The sequence below is a fragment of the Engystomops pustulosus genome, chromosome 6 (assembly GCF_040894005.1).
Source record: "Engystomops pustulosus chromosome 6, aEngPut4.maternal, whole genome shotgun sequence".
In the NCBI taxonomy this organism is placed as follows: domain Eukaryota; kingdom Metazoa; phylum Chordata; class Amphibia; order Anura; family Leptodactylidae; genus Engystomops; species Engystomops pustulosus.
The window spans coordinates 101,702,951-101,730,374 of NC_092416.1; the positions used below are offsets into that span (position 1 = coordinate 101,702,951).

The window sequence follows — 27,424 nt, forward strand, 5'->3', positions numbered from 1 at the left end:
TGTGCCACTCTGCGGGCTCCTGCTGCTGCTGATGCCACCTTCACACTATATCATTGTGTCACTCTGCGGGCTCCTGCTGCTTCTGATGCCACCTTCCCACTATATCATTGTGCCACTCTGCTACTTTTGCTGCTTCTGATGCCACCAACACACTATATCATTGTGCCACTCTGCGGGCTCCTGCTGCTTCTGATGCCACCTTCACACTATATAGTTGTGCCACTCTGCGGGCTCCTGCTGCCACCTTCACACTATTTCATTGTGCCACTCTGCGGGCTCCTGCTGCTTCTGATGCCACCTTCACACTATATCATTGTGCCACTCTGCGGGCTCCTGCTGCTTCTGATGCCACCTTCAAACTATATCATTGTGCCACTCAGTGTAAAAAGAGTGCTTTCTTTGATGTTATAGTGGGATCTTGGCCCTCAGCTCAGTCCTTTCGAGCTGGCACAGACGTTACCTTGTCAGGCTGCATTCCCGCTTCGCTTATTTGGGGAAGTTGACCTATGTAAGTGAACATGGAAGTGAAGAGTGAAGCAATTCTAAGAGCCGCGGCTGTCATGTGCATCTCATACTAAAAAAAAGCATTGTTTGAAGACCAAACTACACTCCCTATGCATATTTAAGCATGGCACAATGTTCTACAACACCCTACAGGCTCTCTGCAGCCAGGAACTGCCTGTTTTTTAATGTGATTCGTTTAGATTCGATTTGGGTCGAATCAAATTTTTTCGAAAAATTCGGCGAATCGGGACGAAGCGAATTTTAACAAATTCGCCCATCTCTAGTGTCTGCACAACAATTCTGCAGCATGAGCAAAGTGCACCTAAAAAAATTGTGTTTTCTGCTGAAGCAGTGCAGGGGCTCCAGATCCTTGAAGAACATGCACCACAAGTCATGAATCAGGCACATCCTGAACCATGGCCGGATTAAGGTTGGTGGGGGCCCCTGGGCGCAAAGTCTGGTGGAGGCCCCAACTAAATGTGGCATACATATACATCCTCCTGCTCACTATCGAATATCCCCCATAATTACATATATATACAGCCACCAACCTCCCAGTACTACATCTACATACAGCCGCCAGCCGCCCATTACTACATCTACATACAGCTGCCAACCCCCCAGTACTACATCTGCATACAGCCGCCCCAGTGTAACATCTACATTCAGCTGCCAACCACCCATTAACACCTCTGCATACAGCCATCTTTCCCCCAGTAATACATATGCATACAGCGTCAACCCCCCAGTGCTACATCGACATACAGCCGCCAACCCCCCAGTGCTACATCTACATACAGCTGCCAACGCCCCAGTACTACATCTGCATACAGCTGCCCCAGTGTTACATCTACATACAGCCGCCAACCGCCAAGTGCTACATCTACATACAGCTGCCAACGCCCCAGTACTACATCTGCATACAGATGCCCCAGTGTTACATCTACATACAGCCGCCAACACCCCAGTGCTACATCTATTTACATCCGCCTCAACCCCAGTACTACATCTGCATACAGCCACCAACTCCGAGTAATAAATCTTTATACAGCCGCCAACCCCCCCAGTAATACATCTGCATATATCCGCCTAACCCCCCAGTACTACATATGCATACATCTGCCCCAGTATAACATTACATACAGCTGCCAACCACCCACATGTCTGCAAACAGCCACCTCTCTCCCAGTAATACATATGCATACAGCCGCCAACCCCCCAGTACTACATCTAAATACAGCCGCCAACCCCCCAGTGCTAAATCTACATACAGCCGCCAACCCCCCAGTACCACACCTGCATACAGCTGCCCCAGTGTTACATCTACATACAGCCGCCAACCCCCCAGTACTACATCTACATACATCCGCCACAAACCCAGTACTACATCTTCATACAGTGGCCAACCCCCCAGTAATAAATCTGCATACAACCGCCACCCCCCCAGTAATACATCTGCATGCAGCCGCCTTACCCCCCAGTAATACATCTACATACAGCCGCCAACCCCCCCGGTAATACATCTGCATACAGCGACCAAAACCCCCAGTAATACATCTGTATACAGCCACCAAAACCCCTCCAGTAATACATCTGTATACAGCCGCCAACCCCCCCAGTAATACATCTGTATACAGCCGCCAACCCCCCCAGTAATACATTTGTATAGAGCCGCCAACCCCCCCCCAGTGATACATCTGTATACAGATTCCAACCCCCCAGTATTACATCTGCATACAGCTAAAACCCCTCCAGTAATACATCTGTATACAGCCGCCAACTCCCCCAGTAATACATTTGTATACAGCCACCAACCCCCCCAGTAATACATTTGTATACAGCCGCCAACCCCCACAGTAAAACATTTGTATAGAGCCGCCAAACCCCCCAGTGAAACATCTGTATACAGCTTCCAACCCCCCCAGTAATACATCTGCATACAGCCTCCAACCCCCCCCAGTAATAAATCTGTATACAGCCACCAACCCCCGCAGTAATGCATCTGCATACAGCCACCAACCACTCCCAGTAATACATCTGCATACAGCCAAAACCCCCCGAAGTAATACATCTGTATACAGCCACCAACCCCCCCAATAATGCATCTACATACACATGAATTACACATGGCAGCTTCTTTACTTCCTCCTTTTCCTGCGGGGCTCTGCCCCCTCCTGTGACATCACGGGATCACATGCTATACACTTCAGACCCCGGAGGATCATGACTGTCTCTGACGTGGAGCAATGCACCCAGGGAACTCACTGCAAGCCCGTCCCAACTCCCTCAGAACGTTGTGCGGCGGCCCTGCCCCACTATCCCCTATCACCAACAGCGCACCCCGGGCTTTAAGCAAACAAATGTCTGACTGACAGTGTCAGTCATTCATTGTAGGCTGGTGGGGGCCTCTGTGGGAGCAAGATGATGGGGGACCGGGGCTCGAGCCCTGGGAGCCCCGCCTATAATCCGGCCCTGCCCTGCACACTTAACAGGCAAACTGCACAGTGCTTTTGATAAATGTGGCCCATAGTCCTTTTCTTTAACTGTCTGTATCTTTTCTTTAATTGGTTCTCTAGAAAATAGCACCAGCATATATGATTGGAAAGATTGTATTCCTATCTCTAATATGACACCAAAAACAGATTTCACATGAAAGAGTAAATTCTAGAACGGAAATTACATTCTCTACCTGAGGGTCCTATTAGTATAATAGAGTAAAATCTTATAGTCCGATAATAAAACAAAACATACTTTTTAATGTGCTTCATTAGAATGTGGTATAAGAATTCAAAACATTTTTTATACTTGTGTCTGATGAAATGGAATTTGTTCTCATTTCAGATAAAATGTCTTTTGACCATTTTGAGTACAAAGGAGTCAGGTTTGCCAAAGCAGTACACTCAGAAGATTCTCTCTCCTATGCAGAAAATACATTTGAAGTATTGGATGATGACATTTTCAATGTAACCTACCCCAAATCAGGTACTATATTTAGAAAAAAAAATTGTATAAAACCTCTACTTAATTTTTTTCTCTTGAACAGCTTGAACACTTTTCTCCATTTTCTTTTGTTGAAGGGGTATTTCCACGAGGACATAATTCTTAAATATACACACGATTACAAAATAACACCTTCTCTAATTCCATGTTATTGACAAAAGTACAGTATTTCACAGATATAAGTCCAACCTGTCTCTTTATCAGTCCTGGTGTATACAATTTCAGATTTTTATGGTTGGGCAGGACAGATTTTTTTCAAGAACTGCTTCTTCTGTCTACTGGATGCAGTGTGATCTCTGCCCCACCCCATCCATTACAAGATGAGCTCTCAGATAGACACTCACATACACTTCATTCCAGCAAGAAGCATGCACAGGCTTACTCTACACGCTAAAGATTTGATAAGGAGGAAGGAGGCATGTAGAGCTTACTGTGTGTGTGTGTTATAGGTGAGTTAGTAGAGTGCCATTGTGTGTTATATCCATCTCATGGATCTCATCATCTCTCATCTCTTTTTTTCTATGTGTCAGATTCTAGTAGAATGCTCAGAAGTTAAATAAAAGTGTAGATAAACCCTGTACCCTGATAATCTAAGCACATTAACAGCATACAGCAGGGCAAAGCACTAGAGCAGTGGGGGCGAACCTATGGCACGGGTGTCAGAGGTGGCACTCAGAGCCCTCTTTATAGGCGCCCTTGACATCACCCCAGGGTAGAGTTCACCAGACAGGACTCAAGGCCTTTTGCAGTCCCAGGCAGCCCAGGACCCCAGAAGGAAGCTACAATGATAATCTAAACTTCTTTTCCTTCTTTCTACTGTATTGGTGTCCTCAGGTGCCTATACAATTTAAACCTGTGAAAGAGCAGGTAGTAAAAAATACGCAGGTTTTGTTTGTAGTTTGGGCACTCATGTCTAAAAGGTTTGCCATCACTGCACTAGAGGGATCATAATGTGTCTGCTTAAAGAGTCCCCACCCAATAGAATTTTGCACTGACCAGCCTAGGGAGTGATAGGAGCTTAAACAGTGATAGGAGCTCAAACAGCAATAAAACTGGTCAAAATTGCAAAGTAAGGGGGTTAAAATTATCTTTATTGTGCAAGCATCACTAGGGAGTTATAATTTGAGAACTTTCTTTCATGGGCAAACTCCAATAAATCTCATTTATTTTTTTGCCTCTCATAATTTTTTGCATTATTAACTGTGAAACCAGGAGTGATTAAGCAAACACATGACAAACTTTTTATTGAAGCTTATCTGTGTAGTCTGCACACTTAGTTATAGCTCACAATTAATAACACAACTGATACAAAAAAATTACATAAAAGATATGCAAACTAATTATTGCTTAGTACATGTAATAACGTTATTGAATGGCAGTAGTGACATTATGGGTAGTGAATCTGTGGTGTCTGCATCAGACATTGAAACACACAACTAGCCAGTGACGTAACTAAGAGAGGCTGGGACCCATGGCAAACTTCTGCATGGGACCCCCCCTTCCCTTAGGGCGGGCTAATTCACACGAACGTGTGCCTGCACAGGAGAGGAGGAGGGGGTAAGCGGTGCTATCATAGAGATATATGGTGCACGGCAACATGTCCTATGTTTCCCCCGGGTAGAAAACGGTGCAGTGACGCAAGTGTGATGCACCATACCGCTCCGTACCCCGCTGTGCACCCATTGCCGGCCAATGGGGGACGTATATAGGATTTATATGCAGCGGCCGTATATAAGTCCTTCTACGGCCAAGTGAATGTGGCCTTAAAAAAATATACATACATATTTGTACACATGTTTACACAATCCCCCACATTTATACAATTTCATATACACACATTTCTATACTTGTATACACTTACACACATGTATACTCACACATTTATGTACACACATACATACAGCATATACACACATACAGTATATACAGACATTCTGCATATACATCTGTGGTGGCGAGAGGGCGGCTGGCCCGGTTGGGCAGTCTTTCAGCTGTCGCATTTTGCAGGTGGAGCGGTGGATCAGGCAGACGGTCCGGAGCATCGGGCTGGAGGAGTGGAGCGTGGCATCGGGCGGGGGGAGTGAAGCGTGGCATTGGGCGGACGGGGGAAGCGGAGCGCGCCATTGGGCGGGCTGGGGAAGCAGAGCGTGGCCTTGGGCGGCCGGCCATCAGGACAGGTGGCAGCACGGCAATGTTCCGTTGCGAGGCTCTCCCCCCATCGGGCCCGGTGGCGGTTGCATCCTCTTCGACTGCAATTGTTATGCTCCTGCGACTAGCTATCTATTTGGTCACCTCAGACTCCAAGATGCAAAACTTTCAGATTTGCTGAACTTATTACACCTCTTTGGTATAAGGACTAAGGCGGGCTGCACACGAGGTGCTTTAAACCCGTTTTTGGGCCTTTTTTTTGGCAGTCCGTTAAGAAACACAGGCGTTTTTTGAAAACGCATCAGTTTTTGACCCGTTTTAATTAAGTTAATTGGTAAAACCAGTCAAAAACGGACACGTTTTCAAAAAATACAGGCGTTTTTCAAAAATGCATGGGTTTTTTAACAGACTGCTTAAAAAAGGTCTAAAAATGGGTTCAAAATGCCACGTGTGCTGCTGGCCTTAGGTTTACACATTTAAGAACACTAATAAGCAACACATTTCTGTTATCTCTTCCATTGCAACATTGTTTTTTATGTGTACTTTTATCAAATAGTAGAAAGGTTAACTGCTTCACAATGTTACTTGTTAAAAGTTATCTAATCTTTTTTTTTTTTTATAAGTGACCTTTATTCAGAGTTGATTTCTGTTCTGAAACAAAAACAGGGGCATAGAATTGACTGTTTTGATTCCCATGAGGCTAAGGTCAATTTCACAAGGAATGTGGTCAGTATTTGAATCCGTATGTGTACAGCAAAACCGAACTGAGTCCAAAATGCAAGGTTACAAGTCTCTGTATTGAGGCATGATGTGGCTACTGATGTGAAGGACATACACATTTTATGGATGTTGGAGTTTGTGTCAATCTATACAGATTTTATGCAGCTACCTTGAACCTAATAGAACAACAAAATGCCAGGAGAAGGTAAGAACAATTTGTGCAGGCAAAGAGCAGTGAAAGACCCAACCAGCAAGGAGCTAGGAAATTACTTTCCAGCCGGTCCTGTGAACATAGAGTAACAAGTCTGGAACAGTGATGAAAGCGAAAGATTTCACAGAACTGCTTCTCGGTTACCTTTGCCTTGCAGATCCTCCCCTCTAGACTTTTAGATCTCATATTGTTGTATCATTGGCTCTCGCCCTGGAACCATCTCTGTAGCTCAGGTGGAGGTGAAGTATGTCTTATAATCTAATGACAGCTTAGAAGCCTTAGCTATAACCCCTATTAGGCCTCCGGAGGAGCAAACTCTTTCTCTGACAGCATGATTAAAGTACAAATATCCTTACATTGTTCCTCTTCATGCCTATGAAGTTCCACCGTCCATTGACTATCTATGCACATTCTTGTTCTTCCAGCTCTGCCGTATCCTCCAGCTTCTCTTCAGCTGAGACACTCAGTAACTTGGCTGAACTGCCTTATTACCCCCTAGCTCAGGAATGAGAGAAACACTGGCTGTGTGTAGAGCCCTATTTAGGTTTGATGCTACCGAAGGCACTCTTAGTGCTTACACAGCTTGTTGGTACCGTCTAGCTAACATCTCTGACCCAGCACGTTACTAGAAGAGAGCAGTGCTGGACCCAGAGGGAATCTCTCCAATGATTGACCAAAACAGTTTCAGGCTGCATTCACACAATGAGTTTGCATTGTATTTTAAAATACCGTATATTCCGGCGTATAAGCGACCTGGTGTATAAGACGACCCCCCTACTTTCCTGTTTGAAACATAGAGTTTAAGATATATTCGCCGTATAAGACTACCCCTTTTCCAACGCATACAAAACACTGGTAAAAATAAAAAAAAAACAGATTTGAATTTAACATGGTCCTTTTTTTAATTTAAATTCTTATGACATGCAGGTATATAGCAGGAAAACTGTTGCTCATAAACATAAGGCATACAACAGCAACATTAGCATCGTCCATTTTACTGTAAATGTTACCATACTGTACCTTAAATTTTTATTTTATTAAATATTCCATGCCAAAAATTCCAAATGCAATGAAAATGGTGAAAAAACGCATTTGCGCCATTTTCTTGTGGACTTGGATATTACGTCTTTCACTGAGCGCCCCAAATGACATGTCTACTTTATTCTTTGGGTCGGTATGATTAAGGGGATACAAAATTTGTATAGGTTTTATGTTTTCATACATTTACAAAAATGAAAACCTCCTGTACAAAAATGATTTTTTTGATTTTGCCAACTTCTGGCATTGTTTGTGTCATTTTTTGCGAAATTTGATAATATTTTCAATGATACGACCTTTTGATCACATTTTATAGATTTTTTTATATTTTTCAAAATGGCAAAAAAGTGCCATTTTTGACTTTGGGCGCTATTTTCCGTTACGGGGTTAAACGCATTGAAAAACCGTTATCATATTTTGATAGATCGTGCATTTTTGGACGCGTCGATACCTGATGTGTTTATGATTTTTACTGTTTATTTATATTTATGTCAGTTCTAGGGAAAGGGGGATGATTTGAAATTTTAGTTTTTTTTATTATAATTTTTTTTTTAACTTTTATTTTTATTTATACTATTTTTCAGACTCCCTAGGGTACTTTAACCCTAGGTTGTCTCATCGACCCTACCATATACTGCCATACTACAGTATGGCAGTATATGGGGATTTTCCTCCTCATCCATTACAATGGGCTATCAGCACATTGTAATGAAGGGGTTAAAACGAAATAGCCTCGGGTCTTCGGAAGACCCGAGGCTACCATGGAGTCAGATCGCCACCCCCGATGACGTCACAGGGAGCGGTGATCCCAGGTAAGATGGCGGCGCCCATGCGCCGCTATCTTTTTGAGGCTGCCGGCAGCTTTGCCGGCAGCCCACGCTGTGAAAACACCCGCGATCGGTGCTAGCAATATGCAGCAAAGACTTACCGGCTATGGAGAGGGCTCAGCCCATGAGCCCTCTCCATGCAGCGCGACCCGACCGCCGCTGTGAATACACAGCGGGCGGTCGGGATAACCGGCGTATAAGACGACCCAAGAGAAGACAGAAGATTTTTCTGTCTTCAAAAGTCGTGTTATACGCCGGAATATACGGTACATTTTCTTAGTAGCAACATGTGTGTGGTGTGTACAGCTACAATCACATTTTAAACTTGCACTGTGGGTGCAATGGGCTCTATCTTTTATATGATGTGGGTCCAAATCATTGGCCCACATTTATTAAAGTGTTTGTGTCAGTTTTCTGTCTGACTTTGCACTGAAAAGAACGTGCAAACTGCTTGCACATGTATTTACAAAGTGTCTGTGCCAGTTTTGTGTGGTGGCTGCACTATGCCCTACACTCCCAAAATAAATTTGGTGCACACTTCCCAAGGAGTGCAGAATACAATATATTAACCCCTTAACGCCAAAGCCACTTTTCACCTTCCTGACCATAGGACCATTTTTCCCAGTTTGCCCTATAAGTGGTTATAACTTCAGAACACATTAACATATCAAAGTGATTTTGAAATTGTTTTCTCGTGACGCTTAGTACTTCACGTTGGTTGAAAAATTTTGTTGGTATGTGTTGCATTTATTTATGAAAAAAAATGATGTTTGGTGAAAATTTGGAAAAAGTCTAGATTTTTTAAATTGAAAATGTCCTGCTCTTTCCATACATAGTCATAACAGCAAAAAAAACTTGATAACTCACATTAACCGAATGTCTGCTTTATGTCTCCATGTTTTTTTATGCAATTTCTTATTCTAGTAAGATGTTATGGGGCGATTTCTCACATTTTCCTAAAAAACACAAAATCATGATTTTGCGGGACTTGCTCTGATTTCAAGTCACTTTAAGAGGCCTAAATAAAAGTAAAACCCCACAAAATACCCCATTATAGAAACTACACCCCTTAGCGTATGTTAAACAACTTTCATGAAGTTTGTTAACCCTTTAATTGTTTTACAGGGGATAAAACAAAATCGGAAGCAATTTTGAAATTTACATTTTTTTGGCTACATGAATGTGTTTTTCAAAAAATGTACACAGTGGATCAAATATCAAAACACTCCAAAAAGTTTAATACCCAATTTCAATGTAACAATACCCCATATGTGGTGGTAAACTTTTGTATGATTTTAGACACCAGAAATAGCCCTTTTAGGACTGCCAAGGCTACGTAGCAACAAAACTGTCCTGAGACAGAATAGAGCCTTATTGGTCAGGCTTAAAATTTTACTTTTATTCTAAAATTAAAATACACTATAACCAATTATCTACCATACACTATTGTCTTAAAATTTGCATGTCTTGGCTGCTGTCTACTCAACTTGTAAACACAATACTGGGTCTCTGCAGTGACCCTACTACTAAACAGCCTCTACCATGTCATTTAAAAGTCAAACACGAGCCCCCCCGACATGTTTTGCCAGAGCACAAGCGTCAAACTACTGATTTGTGGGAGGAGCTAGAATAAGTATATTTGACTTTTGGGTGGGACCAACTATTATGAGCACCAATAGCCCAAGGCTACTATTCTAGTTACCTAGCAACCTTCTATTGGCCTGTAAGTTATCCAATGGATGTGCTAAAAAAGCATCCTGGGTAATTCATAGTGTTCAGGAATTGACCCATTTCATGAGGGACTATAACCTGATTGGGCCAGATCTCTTATCGCAATACCGTGTCTATGTCTGCGGTATTCGGCGCATGCGTGGGTTAGCATGTCATTATTCTGAGAGTCTGCGTATGCACAAGGAAATAGGATATTTAGGTTAGTAGGGTGAATTTCGCGAACCACCACGTTACTATGGGAGTCCGCGCAGACAAGAAAGACTTGGAAAAACTTCTCCTGGAGCTCAGGTCTGAATTTCTCCAGTTGGGCTAAAGACCAGAAGTGACTGATAACCAAATAAGTAAAACAGAAGCCATCAACAGAGATGATTTACTCACATATAAAGAGACCCAACAAGAGGCCAGAGTACCCCTAGTAGTCACTTACAGCCCACAACTGGAGATCCTACGTCACATTGCCAAGGAACTCCAACAGATTCTGCATAAAGATACAAGACTAAAAGAAATATTATTAAAAGAAATATAGTCCCTCCTCTCCTGTCCTTCCGGTAACCACCAAACCTGAAACAACTGGTTGTCCGGAGTGCCCAAAGACTTCCATCAGAAAATGGTACCTCACTCTTCCTGCAAAGCAGTTGTAAAACGTAGCAGCACATTCGCACAGGTGACCAGGTACCTGTACCTCAATCACAGCAGGAACATCAGATCAAGGGAACCTTTTCCTGCAGATCCGCTAATGTGGTCTACCTTTTATTTGTCAACAGTGTCAAACCACAGGCCTTTAAGTTGGGGAAACAGGAGACTCCATCAACGTATGAACTCACACAAATCTGATATTAAAAATAAAAGGAAACATCTCCCAGTGGCTGCACATTCTCCAGAGAGGACCACACTATGGAAGACTTGCAGATTACTATTTTAATGGGACATTTTAAGACACAGGGGGAAAGGAAAGAATGGGAATATACACTCACCGGCCACTTTATTAGGTACACCATGCTAGTAACGGGTTAGACCCCCTTTTGCCTTCAGAACTGCCTCAATTCTTCGTGGCATAGATACAACAAGGTGCTGGAAGCATTCCTCAGAGATTTTGGTCCATATTGACATGATGGCATCACACAGTTGCCGCAGATTTGTCGGCTGCACATCCATGATGCGAATCTCCCGTTCCACCACATCCCAAAGATGCTCTATTGGATTGAGATCTGGTGACTGTGGAGGCTATTTGAGTACAGTGAACTCATTGTCATGTTCAAGAAACCAGTCTGAGATGATTCCAGCTTTATGACATGGCGCATTATCCTGCTGAAAGTAGCCATCAGATGTTGGGTACATTGTGGTCATAAAGGGATGGACATGGTCACCAACAATACTCAGGTAGGCTGTGGCATTGCAATGATGCTCAATTGGTACCAAGGGGATCAAAGAGTGCCAAGAAAATATTCCCCACACCATGACACCACCACCACCAGCCTGAACCGTTGATACAAGGCAAGATGGATCCATGCTTTCATGTTGTTGACGCCAAATTCTGACCCTACCATCCGAATGTCGCAGCAGAAATCGAGACTCATCAGACCAAGCAACGTTTTTCCAATTTTCTACTGTCCAATTTCGATGAGCTTGTGCAAATTGTAGTCTCAGTTTCCTGTTCTTAGCTGAAAGGAGTGGCACCCGGTGTGGTCTTCTGCTGCTGTAGCCCATCTGCCTCAAAGTTTGACGTACTGTGCGTTCAGAGATGCTCTTCTGCCTACCTTGGTTGTAACGGGTGGTGATTTGAGTCACTGTTGCCTTTCTATCAGCTCAAACCAGTCTGCCGATACTCCTCTGACCTCTGGCATCAACAAGGCATTTCCGCCCACAGAACTGCCACTCACTGGATGTTTTTTCTTTTTCGGACCATTCTCTGTAAACCCTAGAGATGGTTGTGCGTGAAAACTCCCAGTAGATCAGCAGTTTCTGAAATACTCAGACCAGCCCTTCTGGCACCAACAACCATGCCACGTTCAAAGGCATCAAATCACCTTTCTTCCCCATACTGATGCTCGGTTTGAACTGCAGGAGATTGTCTTGACCATGTCTACATGCCTAAATGCACTGAGTTGCCACCATGTGATTGACTGATTAGAAATTAAGTGTTAACGAGCAGTTGGACAGGTGTACCTAATAAAGTGGCTGGTCCAATATATATATTGAGCATTGTCCTGTATAAGGAGGAACTCAGGAACAACTGCACCAGCATATGGTTTTTACAAGGCGTCTTGGAATTTCATCTCGGCACCTAATGGCAGTTAGGCTAGCTCTGGTGAGCACATGGAGGACTATGCGGCCCTCCAAAGAAATTCCACCCACCATTACTGACCCACTGCCAAACCGGTCATGCTAAAGGGTGTTGCAGGCAGCCGATCGCTCTCCACGGCGTTTCCAGTCTGGTGAATTTACCAATCCTGTTCTCTGGCAAGCTCCAAACATCCTGCACAGTGTTGAGCTGTGAGCAAAACTCCCATCGGTGGACGTTGAGCCACCATCCTCATGGGGATGGGTGTGGGGATGGAAGTATGGAGGTGCAGAATGAGGGGGCAGCTAGTTGGGTAACATGTAGAAGGTGTGGTAGGGGGAAAAGTTGCAGGGAGTCTAGTCCTGATCTGGTGCACCTCAATATGGTTGCCAGGCTGGAGGATGAGGGGGATATCAGCTCTTGGGTAGCAATGATGCAGCGGGAACAGACAGGGCAATCTGTCACAAAGACCATGCATACTGATCAGTGTGTTGTTTGCTGGGTGCTCTGGTTTGGCATGTTGAGGATCAGGTTGACAGGTCACTGGGAGGGGCTGGTGAGGAACCAGCTGTCATGGTCCACATTGGCACTAATGACAAAGTAAGAGGTAGGTGGAAGGTCCTTAAAAACGATTTCAGGGATTTAGGCCATAAGCTCAGGGCAAGGACTTCAAAGGTAGTTTTCTACTTGTACTACGTGCCACACTAGAAAGGCAGCGGGAGATCAGGAAGGTAAATAAGTTGCTCAAAAGTTGGTGAAGGAAGGAGGGCTTTGGGTTCATGGAGAACTGGGCTGTCGGCTACAGGCTGCATCTCAATTGGGAGGGTGCAGCTGTTTTGGGGCGAAAAATGGCTAGAAGGTTGGATGCATGTTTAAACTAGAGACCTGGGGGGAGGGCAACTACACCTGCGCAAGGCAAAAAGACAGTGTAGATGGAGAGCTGGGAAGAGTCATAGTCCATGGGGGAGGAAGGGGCGCTGGAATAAGATTGGGGAATAAGAACAAAAGGAATAGGGATAGGGAAAACCATATAAAGTGTATGTACACAAATGCCAGAAGCATCACAAACAAAATGGAGGAACTGGAATTCTTAATGTTGGAAGTCAAATATGATATAGTGGGTATCAGCGAGACATGGCTGGACAGTAGCTATAACTGGGCTGGTACTATAGATGGTTATAGTCTTTTTAGAATTGATCGTATAGATAAAAAATGGGCAGGGGTTTGTTTACATGTGAATTTTTACCTCAAGCCTGTCCTGCGAGATGACATCATTGACGTAAATGAAAATGTGGAGTCCATATGGGTGGAGATAAAAGGACGGAAAAAGAATAATAAAATATTACTAGGGGTTTGTTATAAGGCTCCAAATATAATGGAGGCAGCAGAGAAAATGCTGATAAGTGAAATGGATGCGGCTTCAAAGCATGGTGAAGTACTTATCATGGGGGACTTCAATTACCCAGATATTGACTGGGGGGCAGAAACCTGCAGGTCCTTCTATGGTAGCAGGTTTGTGTTGACAATAAAAGACAATAACCTGTTCCAACTAGTCCTGGAGCCAACAAAAGAGGGGGTACTACTGGACCTTATCCTAACCAACAGATCTGTATTAAAATTACAGGTTGGGGGAACCTAGGTAATAGTGATCATAATAATATCATTGATTTTGTATCTCGCTTTGCTAAGAAGGTCAGTGAAGGGGCAACCAATACTCTAGACTTCAGGAGGGCAAATTTTCATCAACTAAGGGCAGACCTTTTGGCATAAACTGGGACAATGTGCTCAAAAGCAAAAGCCCCCCCCCCCCAAAAAAAAAGGGAATTGTTCTCATATATTTTTTAAAAAAAGTCCTGTGAGAAACACATACCTTATGTGAAAAATCATAAGAGAAACAAGAAAAAGCCTAGGTGGCTAACTAGCCTTATAAGGAAAGCAATAAGTAAGAAAGATAAGGTGTTTAAGGTGCTAAAACATGAAGGTAGCTATGAGGCATTACAGGATTATAGAGAGAAAAAAAAATCTTGTAAAAAACAGATATAGGCCGCAAAAATAGAGACTTAGAGAAATATTGGCAGGGAGAGCAAAAATAATCCCAAATTATTTTTCAAGTATGTAAATGATAAGAAACTAAAAACAGAGAGAGTGGGCCCTTTTAGGAATAACATGGGGGTCATGATGGAAGGAGATGAGGAAATCTACTGAATGTTGCTTTCTCAACTGTCTTTACCCAGGAAAATCCCCTGGTAGAAGACACGATGAGGAATGATGTAAATCTCTTTGGAATGTCAAGAGTTTAACCCAGGAAGAGAGGTACGGCGCCGCCTCGCAACCACTGAGATAAATCACCGGGGCCAGATGGCATACACCCACGAGTTCTAAATGACAATACCAGTGGAGTGCCACACTGGTCAGTATTGGGGCCACTTCTTTTTAAGATTTTTATTAATGACCTTGTAGAGGGTTTACACAGTCAAGTTTCAATATTTGCAGATAATAATAAGCTGTGTAAAGTAATTAATACTGAGGTCGATAGTTTAGCATTATAGAGGGTTTTTTGAAAGCTTGAGGAGTGGGCAGAGAAATGGTTGATGAGGTTTAATGTAGATAAATGTAAAGTTATGCACCTGGGCATAATAGTGGATGGCAAACTTAATTTTAGTGACCATATTTTTATATGCTTTAGCAGCAGCTGCCTGGCTCTGGTCACTAAAATTTCACCATCCACCAATATCCCCAAGTCTTTTTCAGCTCCAGTTTTACCAAGCAATTGACTATTTAAAACATAATTATACTTTTTGTTTCCATGGCGAAAGTGCATAACAGTATTTATTAGTCATGGGATGTATCAAAAGAGGAATTGATTCTCATGACAAAGACATTGTTTTGCCCTTAGATACCACACATGGAATATTGTGTACAGTTTTGGGCACCAATGTATAAAAAGGACACAGTAGATCTGGAACAACAGAATAGAGCAACCAAGATTATTAGGGGAATGGGGGGACTATAATACAATTACAGATTACAAAATTTGGGATTATTCAGTTTAGAAAAAAGACGACTGAGGGGTGATCTCATTACAATGTACAAATACCTGAACAAGCAGTACAAGGATCTCTCCAAAGATCTTTTTATACCTAGGCCTGTGACCAGGACAAGGGGACATCCTCTACGCCTAGAGGAGAGGCGATTCTACCATTCTACATAGACAAAGGTTCTTTACTGTAAGAGCAGTGAGATTATGGAACTCTCTGCCTTTCAAGGTTATGTCAGACTCTATGTACATGTTCAAGAGAGAAAAAATATCACGGGTTAAGGGGATAAAACATTTATTTAATTCTTAAAGGTTGGACTTGATGGGCTTGCGTTTTTTTCTGGCCTTATATACTATGATACCATGTTGAGTCGGTTTCTAACCATTTGTGCAGACACATGCACATTTGAGGCTGCTGGAGGTCATTTTGCTGGGCTCTGGTAGTGCTCCTCCTGTTCCTCCATGCACAAAGGAGTTAGCGGTCTTTCTGCTGGGTTGTTTCCCTGGATTCCAGAAACATCTGACCAGAATGCCCTAGAATATATCACTAGAATATTCCAATGTTACTCTCTTTCTCCCACATACAGGCTTTTTTAAAAAAATTTTTTTATATTCTTATAAAATTTTTAACCAATTGCAAACAAGCATTGCATTGGTTTATACAGAGTAAAGTCTTCAGAGTCTCCAGAGCAGAATGTTCTTGTAAAAGATACATACAATTTATTACATAGTGTCGGTAATCGCTCTGTTTTGATATGCACAAAAGACTGTGACTGCAAAATTTTACTCTACTGATACACTTTTAGAGTTAGACAATTGTGCATGGTACAGAACTTCCAACAACAAGTTGAACAAAGAAAACAACTTAACATTAAGACATTAGTTGAGGCAGCAAAGGAGTCAGGAATGGAACCCAGGGTCACAACGGGAAATCACAATAACAGCACTGGACATAAGAATAAAGCTTTCTCTAGGGCACAAGGCATGAAGCTCCAGCAAGTTGTGCAGGTAGGGGCTGGTTTATATGGAATTGTGGAAAATGGCCAGCGCCAATTAATGATCCTCTGAAGCCGGTGTGTGCGCCCTAGAAGACGGGGGCATATAAGAGGTGTGGCCGCCACGCTAGTGGGCAGGGAGGGGCATGGGTGAGCCTGCAACCTGCGATATGGGTAGAGGGAGCACCTGTGACACCTTCATTGCAGCTTCAGCTTTCCAACTGGTATTTCAGCAGCTTGTTAATGGTATATTTAGTCCTTGTCTAGGATAGGTGACTTTATATGGCATTATATGCCTCTGGGGGGCAAAGCGTCCTCTTCATGGGTGTCTCACTCTGTTCTTAAAGTGTAGAATGCATTAAAATGTTAAGTATCATTCATACTTCTAACAATCTCACCATCAATCGGATTTTTGTGGAGAGAAGTAAGATTCTTTCAACAATATATGTCTCCTACGTGTATGACATACAATGATTACTATTAAAAATCAGTTCTACATTATTATGAAAATGATAGGCTGATTGAGGAAATTCTAATCTCATGCCACATGACTCACTGTACCTCTATAGTTGTTCTTACTTTGATCTGTTATAACCATTTTGCCAATTTATAAATATCTTCTTGCACTATGAAACCCTTTTTGTATGTCCTGCTATTGTGACAATCTGCTCCCTAATATTTTAGTATCTATTGTTTTGACTAAACCCATTCCTACACCTGCTATGCCCACCACTGTACCTATAATGTCCCTTTTTTTTTAGCTTTGATGTTGAGATTGAAGCACACTAAAATGAAACCATTTTTTTTAATAAATTGTTGTTGGAATATGAATTTGCAATTAGCCATTTCCTTGGATGTAAGCTCTATGTTACTAATTATATTCTATATCCCTGGCCCCATCCATCTGGAACCATAACATTATATCCTTGTTTTCCTCCTCTATTGATCAGGCCATGTTGTCTTATTCCATCGTTTTACCTGAATCTAGATTATCATCTATATCACAGTAACATAACATTCTTACTTCTATCCCAGTTTTGAAAACCATAATGATTAACTTGTTATAAAATTCAGTTTTCCAAACTACTCCTGTTATCCCATAGTCCAGTGCAATCTCCTAGTAGTACATTATAGATATTCAAACTTGTGGGTTCCATTGGTCTCTTGATTTGTTCATATAGCAATGAAAACTTTGGCTCATTTTGCAAAAAATGACACCTCACACATCTCCGTGCACCAAAGTATGAAAAAGTTATTAGCGTCAAAAGATGGCAAAAAATTTTTTTTTTCTTTTTTGTACACATTCGTTTAATTTTTGAAAATGTATTAAAACACAATAAAACCTGTATAAATTTGGTATCACCGCGCACCGAACCAAAGAATAAAGCTGAGGTGTTATTTTGAGTGCACAGTCAAAGTCGAAAAAACTGAACCCACATTTGGAATTTTTTTTTTCAGCTTTGCAGTACATGGCATGTTATAATAACATTACAGGAAAGTAAAATTTGTTACGCAAAAAAAAAGCCCTCACACAGGTCTGTACACGTAAAAATGAAAAAGTTATGGATTTTTGAAGGTGGAGAGCGAGAAATGAACGAAAAAACCCTGCGTCCTTAAGGGGTTAAATAGTTTGGTTTTATGATTTACAAAAATTATGGCCTCTCTAAAGTAGGTGGAGTTATCACTAAGATGGTCGCCACTGGAAACTACAAGTTCCATGATCCTTTAGTTCTCAGTAACTCCTCCTACCTCTTATTCTCTGCTCCCAGTGATGATGTAACAGACTTTCTTGCTCTGTTACCATAGTAATAATGTGTAACTGCCATCACCAAATCACTGGCCATACAGGATGCACTGCAACCAACCCACTACAGCCAAATATAGTGGTGATCACATGACCTGCCCAGGCAGGTGCAGGACATGTGATGTGGACATGTGACCAGCGGCCATCTTCTGTACTGTGTCTGCTCCACAACGGACCGTGCGGAGGAAATCAACGGACTGGTTAAAGGGCCGGTAGCATATTAATTCTTCATTATAGTCTATGTCACCAGCATTTTTCTGCTAAGGGGAGCAAAATTTTAAATAACAACTAATTACACATTAGCTTATATTTTGAGTACCCATTTGTATATGAATTATGCTGATTCCTGGAATACCCCTTTAAGCTTACTCCCATTCATTAATTAATGATGGGGTGCATGCTTACATTTAAATTAATGGGCTATTGCTTTGCTAAATATTAAAGTAGCAGAGCAGCCCCCCCCCAATCTATATGTTGTCAGCAATGCCGCAGTAATTAAAATATAGCACAGAAACTACTCTCACTAGATAATTTAGTTAATACACTATTCAGCAGCTCTCCCTCATATATACTTATTATTATATATAGGGGACATTATCCCAAGAGGTGTCACTTCACCTCTTCTGTTGGCGCCGGCTGTGGTCCTCAGTGCAGGGAGTCACATGCTCACCGTCCCACGCGCTCCTGCTGCAAAGACGGACAGAAAGTGTCAATGTGAATCACTTCCTCCTCTATCTCAGCTCGAAGGACAGCTCCGATACTGCTGAGAGCAAAAATAGTAGAAACCTGATTTTAATCAGTGACAGTTCCGTCCTCCCCCGCAGGTATCGCCGGCGCCTTTCCCCTTCCCCTGCAGGTATCGGCGGCGCCCCCCACGCAGTCATCGCTGCCCCCCCTTCCCATTCAGGTATTGCGGGTGCCCCCCCTTCCCTACTGCTATCACAATATACATTACAGGAGGGCCCGGGCCTCAGGTGTGACTGCCCTGTAACCGTGATCATTATACCCCTGCCTCACATTACTTTTGACACATGTCCCTTTCCTTAGCCGTCTGTGAATACTCCTTCTTTGCATGTCCTATCCATCTCTCCAATCCATCTACATACTCTTTTGTGTCTGAATCGCCTGCATCTGATTTAACTGGTTTTACAGGGGATCTTGTAGGGGACATAGTGAAGTTACTGTAGAAGCAGATGCATTTTCTGGTGGCAGTATAGTTGGATATAACCTTTCATGGCATATAGGTTCTATAGGTGCAGTAGGATATGTCTCGATTAAAAAAATCTCTTTCTACCCTCTAATTTATCAGACTTATGTCCAGCTCATCATTTTTGTCATTTTCATGCAAAACTCCTAAATTTGACCTCTGCAAAGTGGCAATTTGTATCCATTTGCTAGACCCTTTGTGCGGTGTTACAAATACTCCATTACCACTTTTTGTTTCTCCCAATTTAATGCAAGGTTGAGCATTTTTTATTTTATTTTTCAAACTTTCTATTTCTTTTTCTAATTCCAAATTTTTCAATACATTATAATCCAATTTATCTTGCAAGAAAGTAGAATTATGAGTAAAAGACTACACTAATAATTGAATCTTTTCAATATAACTTTCTGCATTCCCTAACTCTTCTCTCAATGCAGCAATATCCTGAGACAACTTCTCAAATTCCTTATTCAAAACTTTTCCAACCTAAAATAACAACTGAATAACTCTTTGATTTCTTCTGATTCACACTCAACTTTTAAACTAACATGCTATCATCCACATCTTTCCAGGAAAATGGACCCAGTGTTAACTTCACAGAGAAAAACCCTAAAATTGTTCCAGTCCATCGCCATATTGCTACATGGCTTGTGCAACATTACCATGATCAAACAAAACATCAAGAACCTTAATCGCTCTTTTACAACTATTATAAAAAAGTGTACGGATTTAGAATCAACCACTCTCTCTCTCTCTTTGTTTACTATTTATGCACTACTTCTTTCACAAAATAACCAAGATAGCACATAATTTGTAACATAATGGTAAGCCAAGTTACAATTAGTATTATCAAAAGTACAGATAGATAGAATGCTACACTTAGTATATACATCACGTATCTCTAGTCAAAACTATAAACTTCTAAACTATACTTCTAAACTATATGCCATGTTCTCTGAGATGTTTCCCCTATGTTAGCAATGCCATCAAAATTCTTCATGTGTAACTATGGAATGGATGAAGGATGGGTGAAGTGTTTAATGAAGTTTGATAATACCGTAAAAATGTTTTCTTTTTATTGTATTTTAGAAAAATTGTTTTAAAAAAACAAAGAATTACAACTAGTCCCCAGTAGCCGATAGTTTGAGTAGATGATTTTCTGGGGGCGTGCAGTAGCCGATAGTCTGATGGACCCGAGTAGATGATAGTCCAGGGGAATACAGTAACCAATAGTCTACCCCCAGAATGCTGTGCTCCATTGACAGAAATACTCGGTCCAGTCCCAAGAGGAAATAGGAACTATAGAAAAATGATGTAGTCCATAGACACCAGCGGAAAACTTTACGTTTATTGTATTTTTAAAAAAGACAGACAATACAATACAAAAAAATTGTATACATTGAAAACAGGTGACTCGTTTCATACCCCTCAAAGCAGGTCAATATTCATCCCTGGCTCCTGGTAGCAAGGACGCCTGAATAAGAAAGCATGAACCCTGGGTGGATGAAGTCACTCTCAAATCACACGGTAGCATGGAATGTGTGATCCCACTCTTGTTAACCCTTCAATCACTAGGGGGATTAAGTATTTAGGATTGTGATACACAGATTAAATGTTTCTAGAGTGTTAAAAAAATAGTTAACATATGTCATTTTTGTGATTTAGACCAGATGGGTGTCGGGTGTCTAAAAGTAAACTTTCTCTCATGAAAAGTTTATTTTTTGCGATCCCCACCTCTCTTGTCCGGGGCAATAAACTCAATCACAGTGACTTTAATGATGTTACTGATCTGGAATGATGTTCTTTAAAGTGTTTAGATGCTCCTGTGAAGGTTTTTTTGCTAGATACCGTTCTGGGATTAGAACCTGTATTATACTCTGAAATTCTATCCTTCAGCTTGCGGGTAGTGCATCCCACATACTGAAATTCACATATAGTGTATTCAGTGAGATAAAGTACGTGTGTTTCACAATTCATATACTTTTTAATGTAAAAGGTTCTGTTATTTGACTATATAGTCTTATAACTGCTATAAAACTGCCCCTATGTACAAGAATATAACTAATATAATACTAACCCTAGGTACAAGAATATAACTACCATAATACTGCACCCTATGTAGCAGAATATAACTACTATAATAATGTCCCTATGTACAAGAATATAACTACTATAATACTGCACCCTATGTACAAGAATATAACTACTATAATGCTGCCCCTATGTATTAGAGTATAACTGCTATAATACTGCCCCTAAGTACAAGAATATAACTACTATAATACTGCCCCTATTTACAAGAATATAACTACCATAATACTGCCCCCTATGTAGCAGAATATAACTACTAGAATATTGCTCCTTTGTACAAAAATATAACAACTACCCCCCTATTCCCCCCTATGCACAACTGCTCCCCTATGCACACGATTGTAACTATTATACTACTGCCCCCACCAGGTCTTGTCTCTCTTCTCACTCAGATAGCCCCGGTAAATTACCCGGTAATATTACCCCCGTTCCCAGGGCTATTTCCCTCCCTGTCCCCAGATCTAGTCCCCACCTCCACCCAGGTCTGGCTCCCCCTTTACCCCAGCTTGCTGCCAGCTAGCCCCCCTGCCCTAAGCTATCCCCCCTCTGCCCCAAGGTCTAGTCCCCCTCTGCCCCCAGCTAGCCCCCCCTCTACCGCCAGCTTGTCTTCCCTGCCCTCAGCTATTACCCCCTGCCCCCAGCTAGCCCACTTGTCCTCAAAAAGTGCCCCCTGCCCTCAGCAAGTATCCCCTGCCCTCAGCTAGTATCCCCTGCCCTCAGCTAGTACCCCTTTCCCTCACTTTCCCCCAGGTTTAGTTCCCCCTGCACCCCCAGCTTGTCTTCCCTGGCCTCAGTTAGTCCCTCTTTGCCCCAGCTAGTACTCCCTGCCCCCAGCTAGCCATCATGTCCTCAGATAGTGCCCCCTGCCCTCAGCTAGTACCTCTTACCCGCACTTGCCACCGGGTCTAGTTCTCCCTTTACCCCTAGCTTGTCTTCCCTGCTGTCAGCTAGTTCCTCTCTGCCCCAGCTAGTCCACCCTGCCCTCAGCTATTACCCCCTGCCCCCAGCTAGTCAACCCTGACCCCTGCTAGCCCTCTTCTTTCAGACAGTGCCCTTTGCCCTCAGCTAGTACCTAGCTAGTGTATATGTTGCTGCTGTGGAAGTTAAAAGCTAAACCATGATTGAGAGATAAAGTGAGACAGACAGAGAGAAAGTCTAAGACAGTACAGAGAGACAGTCAGAGACACACATGTAGAGAGGGACAGATGCAGTCACGTAGAGAAAGGGAAACAGAGACAGTCAGAGACAGACAGAGAGACAGTCAGAGACAGAGAGGCACCCTCAACCCCTATTGACACCACCATTCTACACTTCACCCAGCTATCTCAATTCCAACACCATAAACCTGAAAAAAGGCTACTCCCTGCAACTACCCCCTAAAACCTTTATAACCATCAACTCTCCATCTACCCATATCAATCCTGACACTGTCAATCCCATAAATGCTGAAACTCAGAATCTTTCCTCTATAGCCATCCACAACTCCCCCCGCCCCCATTAACTCAAACTGGGTAAACAACTGAGCGTATTACTGATGTACAGACAGACAGAGACAGACAGAGAGATAGTCAATTATAGAGAGAAGATTGTCAGAAACAGACAGGGAAACAGTCCAAGACAATCACAGGGAGACAGAGTTACAATCAGAGACAGTCATGTACAAAGAGACAGTCCAGGGACAGACAGAGAGATATTCAGAGACAGTCCAGAGATGGTCAGAGTGACAATCCAAGACAGTCTGAGACAGTCCCAGACAGAGACAGAGTCAGCGACAGTCATGTACAGAGTGACAGAGACAGTCACATACAGAGTGACAGAGACAGTCACATACAGAGTGACAGCCCAGAGACAGATAGAGAGACAGTAAAGAGACACCCTATAGACACCACCATTCTACACTCCACCCAGCCATCCCAATTCCAACAACAAAAACCTTAACAAAGGCTGCTCTCTGCAACTACCCCCTACAACCTTTATAAGCATAATGGGCTCTCCATCTACCTATCAATCCTGACTATGTCAATCCAATAAATGCAGAAATGCAGAATCTTTCCTCTATAGCCATTAACAACTCAAGACCCCCAATAACTCGAACTGGGTAAACAACTGGGTGTATTACATCAACCCAAGTCCCTATAGACACTGCTTCTAGACAGTCCACCTCCGACATCACCAACATTACCTAGGGCCTCCCTTTGTCTCAGCTACTACCAGTCTATCACTCAAACTCTCCTTATTTAATGGTCTTTCAATCACCGACCCCATGACACCTAGGCCCTCCAAAGCCCTCCAAAATGACCACCTTTTTTAAGAGGTCCCATCACAATGAGAAATACACAAAAATGCAAATGAGAAACAAGAGGAGAAAAATAGTGAAGACACAAACAGACCAGTCCCATAAAATAAAGTTATTAAATTTAGCATTCTGTACTCTCAACAAAGCGGAAATTGGAATTCTCAATAAAGGACTCTCCTACTATATTAACTATTCTGTGATTTACACATATTTGTTAGGAAACTAACTCTAACCAGATATTGTTAGGATCAGTGGATCCTCTGGACCACCGCGGGAGATGTAACTAGCCAACACCCGGAACCGGAGCCTAGCGGCACCTGGTATTCACCAGAGCCCGCCGCAAAGCGGGTTGGACTTGCTGCGGCAGGATACCACTAGGTCATTCCCAGGTGTGACTAGCCCACGGTGGCAGCCGAGGTAGAGGTACCTTAGCGACTGACAATCTCGTAGACAGGTCCAGGCACAGGGTCAGGGCAGGCGGCAGAGATGCAACGTCAGGTCCAAGTCCGGGGTCAGCAACAGGAGGTCCAGGCAGGTGGGAACGGGAACACAGGCACACGGAACACAGCAACACGGAGGAACTCAGGTAACACGGCAACACAGGACTCAGGAGCGGGAACACACAGGAATACGCAGGAATACACAGGAACGCAGGAATACTCGCTTGGAAGCTTTCTCTAAGGCTATGAGGCACAAAGATCCGGCAGGGAACACAGGAAGAGGCAGGATTCTTAAAGGTGAGGTTCAGCCAGTGCACCAATTAGCGGTGCGCTGGCCCTTTAAATTTTCGGCAGGGGACGCGCGCGCACGGCAGTCCGGGGAAGAGCAGGAGCTGGGAGAGGTGAGTGCAGAGACCGGCCTGCAGCGGGGGCAAACGGGGGTGCACGGATGCGCCCGCGATCCGAAACCGGAATCGCGGGAGCACCCGTGAAAGTACACCCCCCCCCCCCCCCTTCGGCCTCCCTCTCTTCTTGGGCCTGAGAAAACGTTGGAGCAGGCTCTTGTCCAAGATGTTATCCTCTGGCTCCCAAGATCTCTCCTCAGGACCAAATCCCTTCCAGTCTACCAGAAACAACCGCCTACCTCTCACTGTCTTAGTATCCAGGATCTCCTTCACCTCGAAGACATCAGTAGAGTCCGCTTGTGGGGCCTGAGGGAGAGGAATTTGTCGGGTGAAGCGGTTTAAGATGACTGGCTTGAGGAGGGAAACGTGGAAGGAGTTGGGTATGCGCATGCTAGGAGGCAGCCTCAATTTGTAGGCTCCACGAAGATCCAACTTGGTAAAGACTCTCGCGCCCCGTAGACGATCAAACAACTCTGTGATCAGCGGCAAGGGGTAGCGATTCTTAACGGTGACTTTGTTAAGACCGCGATAGTCTATACAGGGGCGAAGAGAGTCATCTTTCTTGGTGACAAAAAAGAAACCTGCGCCAGCTGGAGAGGAGGATTTACGTATGAAACCTCTTTGCAGATTTTCCTTAATATATTCAGACATGGCGGCTGTTTCGGGTACCGAGAGCGGGTACACCCGACCCCGTGGAGGAGAAGAGCCGGGCAGCAAGTCGATGGGGCAATCATAGGGACGATGTGGAGGAAGAGTCTCTGCCTGTTTTTTGGAGAACACATCTGCGAAATCCAAGTATGGAGCGGGGAGCCCCTCCAGGGGCTTGGGAGACAAGGTGGAAGTCCAGACAGGGAGCGGACGAGGGACATCCATACAATGAGAAGAACAAGCCGGGCCCCAACGGAGAATCTCCCCAGAGGACCAGTCCAGCACAGGGGCATGTTGCTGCAACCAGGGGAGACCCAACAGGAGGGTGGAAGTGCTTTGGGGCAGTACAAAAAAAGAAAGTCTTTCTTTATGCAAGGCTCCAACTTGCAGAAGCAGGGGTTCCGTGCAAAACCGGATGGGCACGGAAAGAATCTGGCCACTGACTGAGGCAATGGACAATGGTTTCTCAAGACGAACCACTGGGAAGTGATGCCGGGAGAACAGGGCTGCGTCCATAAAGTTCGCTGTAGAGCCTGAATCCAGGAAAGCAGAAACTTGAATCTGGGTGCCGGTGTCTATGCTGAGGAGCACAGGAATAATCAGACGTGGAGAAGCTTGGCACACACCTAGGGACGCTTCTCCCAAGAGCCCTAGGTGCTGGCGTTTCCCGGACGTGGGGGACGAACAGGACAAGTCCCGATGAAGTGCCCTGGACTGGCACAATACAGACAAAGGTTCTCCTGTCGTCTTCTGGAACGCTCTTGTAGAGAGAGCCGGATTCTGTCCACCTGCATGGGTTCCTCAGCAGACGATACAGGCGGAGGCTGGAGCGGTCTTTGGAAGGCAGGTGCGAGGCGAGGAAAACGTCTTACCTGAGCTTGAGGATGCTCAGAGCGAAGTTCCTCGGCGCGTTCCTTAAACCGGACATCTATCCGAGTGGCCAGTGTGATGAGACCACCCAGAGTTGACGGTAGATCCCGAGCCGCCAGCGCATCTTTGACCTGCGGCGAGAGTCCTTTCTTAAAGGTGGCGATGAGAGCTGCATCGTTCCAGGCAAGTTCAGAGGCCAGGGTGCGGAACTGAACAGCATACTCTCCCACAGATGAGTTGCCTTGGCGCAGGTTCAACAACGCAGTCTCGGCAGAAGAAGCCCGTGCTGGTTCCTCAAAAACGGCCTGGAACTCCGCCAGAAAAGCCGCAAGAGTAGCCGTGACTGGGTCGCCTCTGTCCCAAAGAGGAGTAGCCCAGGCCAGGGCCTTCCCAGAGAGAAGACCGACGAAAAATGCCACCTTGGAACGCTCCGTGACAAATTGCGAAGGCATAAGTTCTATTTGTAGGGAGCATTGAGTAATAAAACCCCTGCACTGTTTGGGGTCTCCGTCAAATTTGCTGGGCATAGACAGCCGTAGTCGTGGTTCAGCAGCAGGAAGGCAGACCGGGGTTGCAGGAGCCACGGGAGCAGACACGGGAACCTGTTGCTGTTGCTGGGCGGCTAGCAGCTGTTGCAGCATGGTGGTGACTTGATCCAGCTGTTCGCGTTGAGCGGCAATCTCTGGACCACTATGGCGGCAAAGTTTGGTCGAGTGGGAAGCGGAACCTCGGCGGGATCCATGGCCGGATCTTACTGTTAGGATCAGTGAATCCTCTGGACCACCGCGGGAGATGTAACTAGCCAACACCCGGAACCGGAGCCTAGCGGCACCTGGTATTCACCAGAGCCCGCCGCAAAACGGGTTGGACTTGCTGCGGCAGGATACCACTAGGTCGATCCCAGGTGTGACTAGCCCACGGTGGCAGCCGAGGTACCTTAGCGACTGACAATCTCGTAGACAGGTCCAGGCACAGGGTCAGGGCAGGCGGCAGAGATGCAACGTCAGGTCCAAGTCCGGGGTCAGCAACAGGAGGTCCAGGCAGGTGGGAACGGGAACACAGGCACACGGAACACAGCAACACGGAGGAACTCAGGTAACACGGCAACACAGGACTCAGGAGCGGGAACACACAAGAATACACAGGAACACAGGAATACGCAGGAATACACAGGA

The 27,424-nt window shown here is 44.1% G+C and overlaps 1 protein-coding gene across 2 annotated transcripts in view; it reads left to right on the top strand.

The window, feature by feature from the left end:
- LOC140064054 (sulfotransferase 2B1-like) overlaps positions 1-27,424 on the top strand; it is a 158,810-nt gene that overhangs the window by 59,664 nt on the left and 71,722 nt on the right. The window contains exon 2 of one of the 2 annotated variants that reach the window (XM_072110496.1): positions 3,346-3,486. In XM_072110496.1, the coding sequence (XP_071966597.1) occupies positions 3,351-3,486 (136 nt within the window). In that variant the 5' untranslated portion in view covers positions 3,346-3,350. Of the gene's footprint in view, positions 1-3,345; positions 3,487-6,549; positions 6,578-27,424 lie in introns of those variants that run through there. The other variant, XM_072110497.1, reaches the window with a different exon arrangement.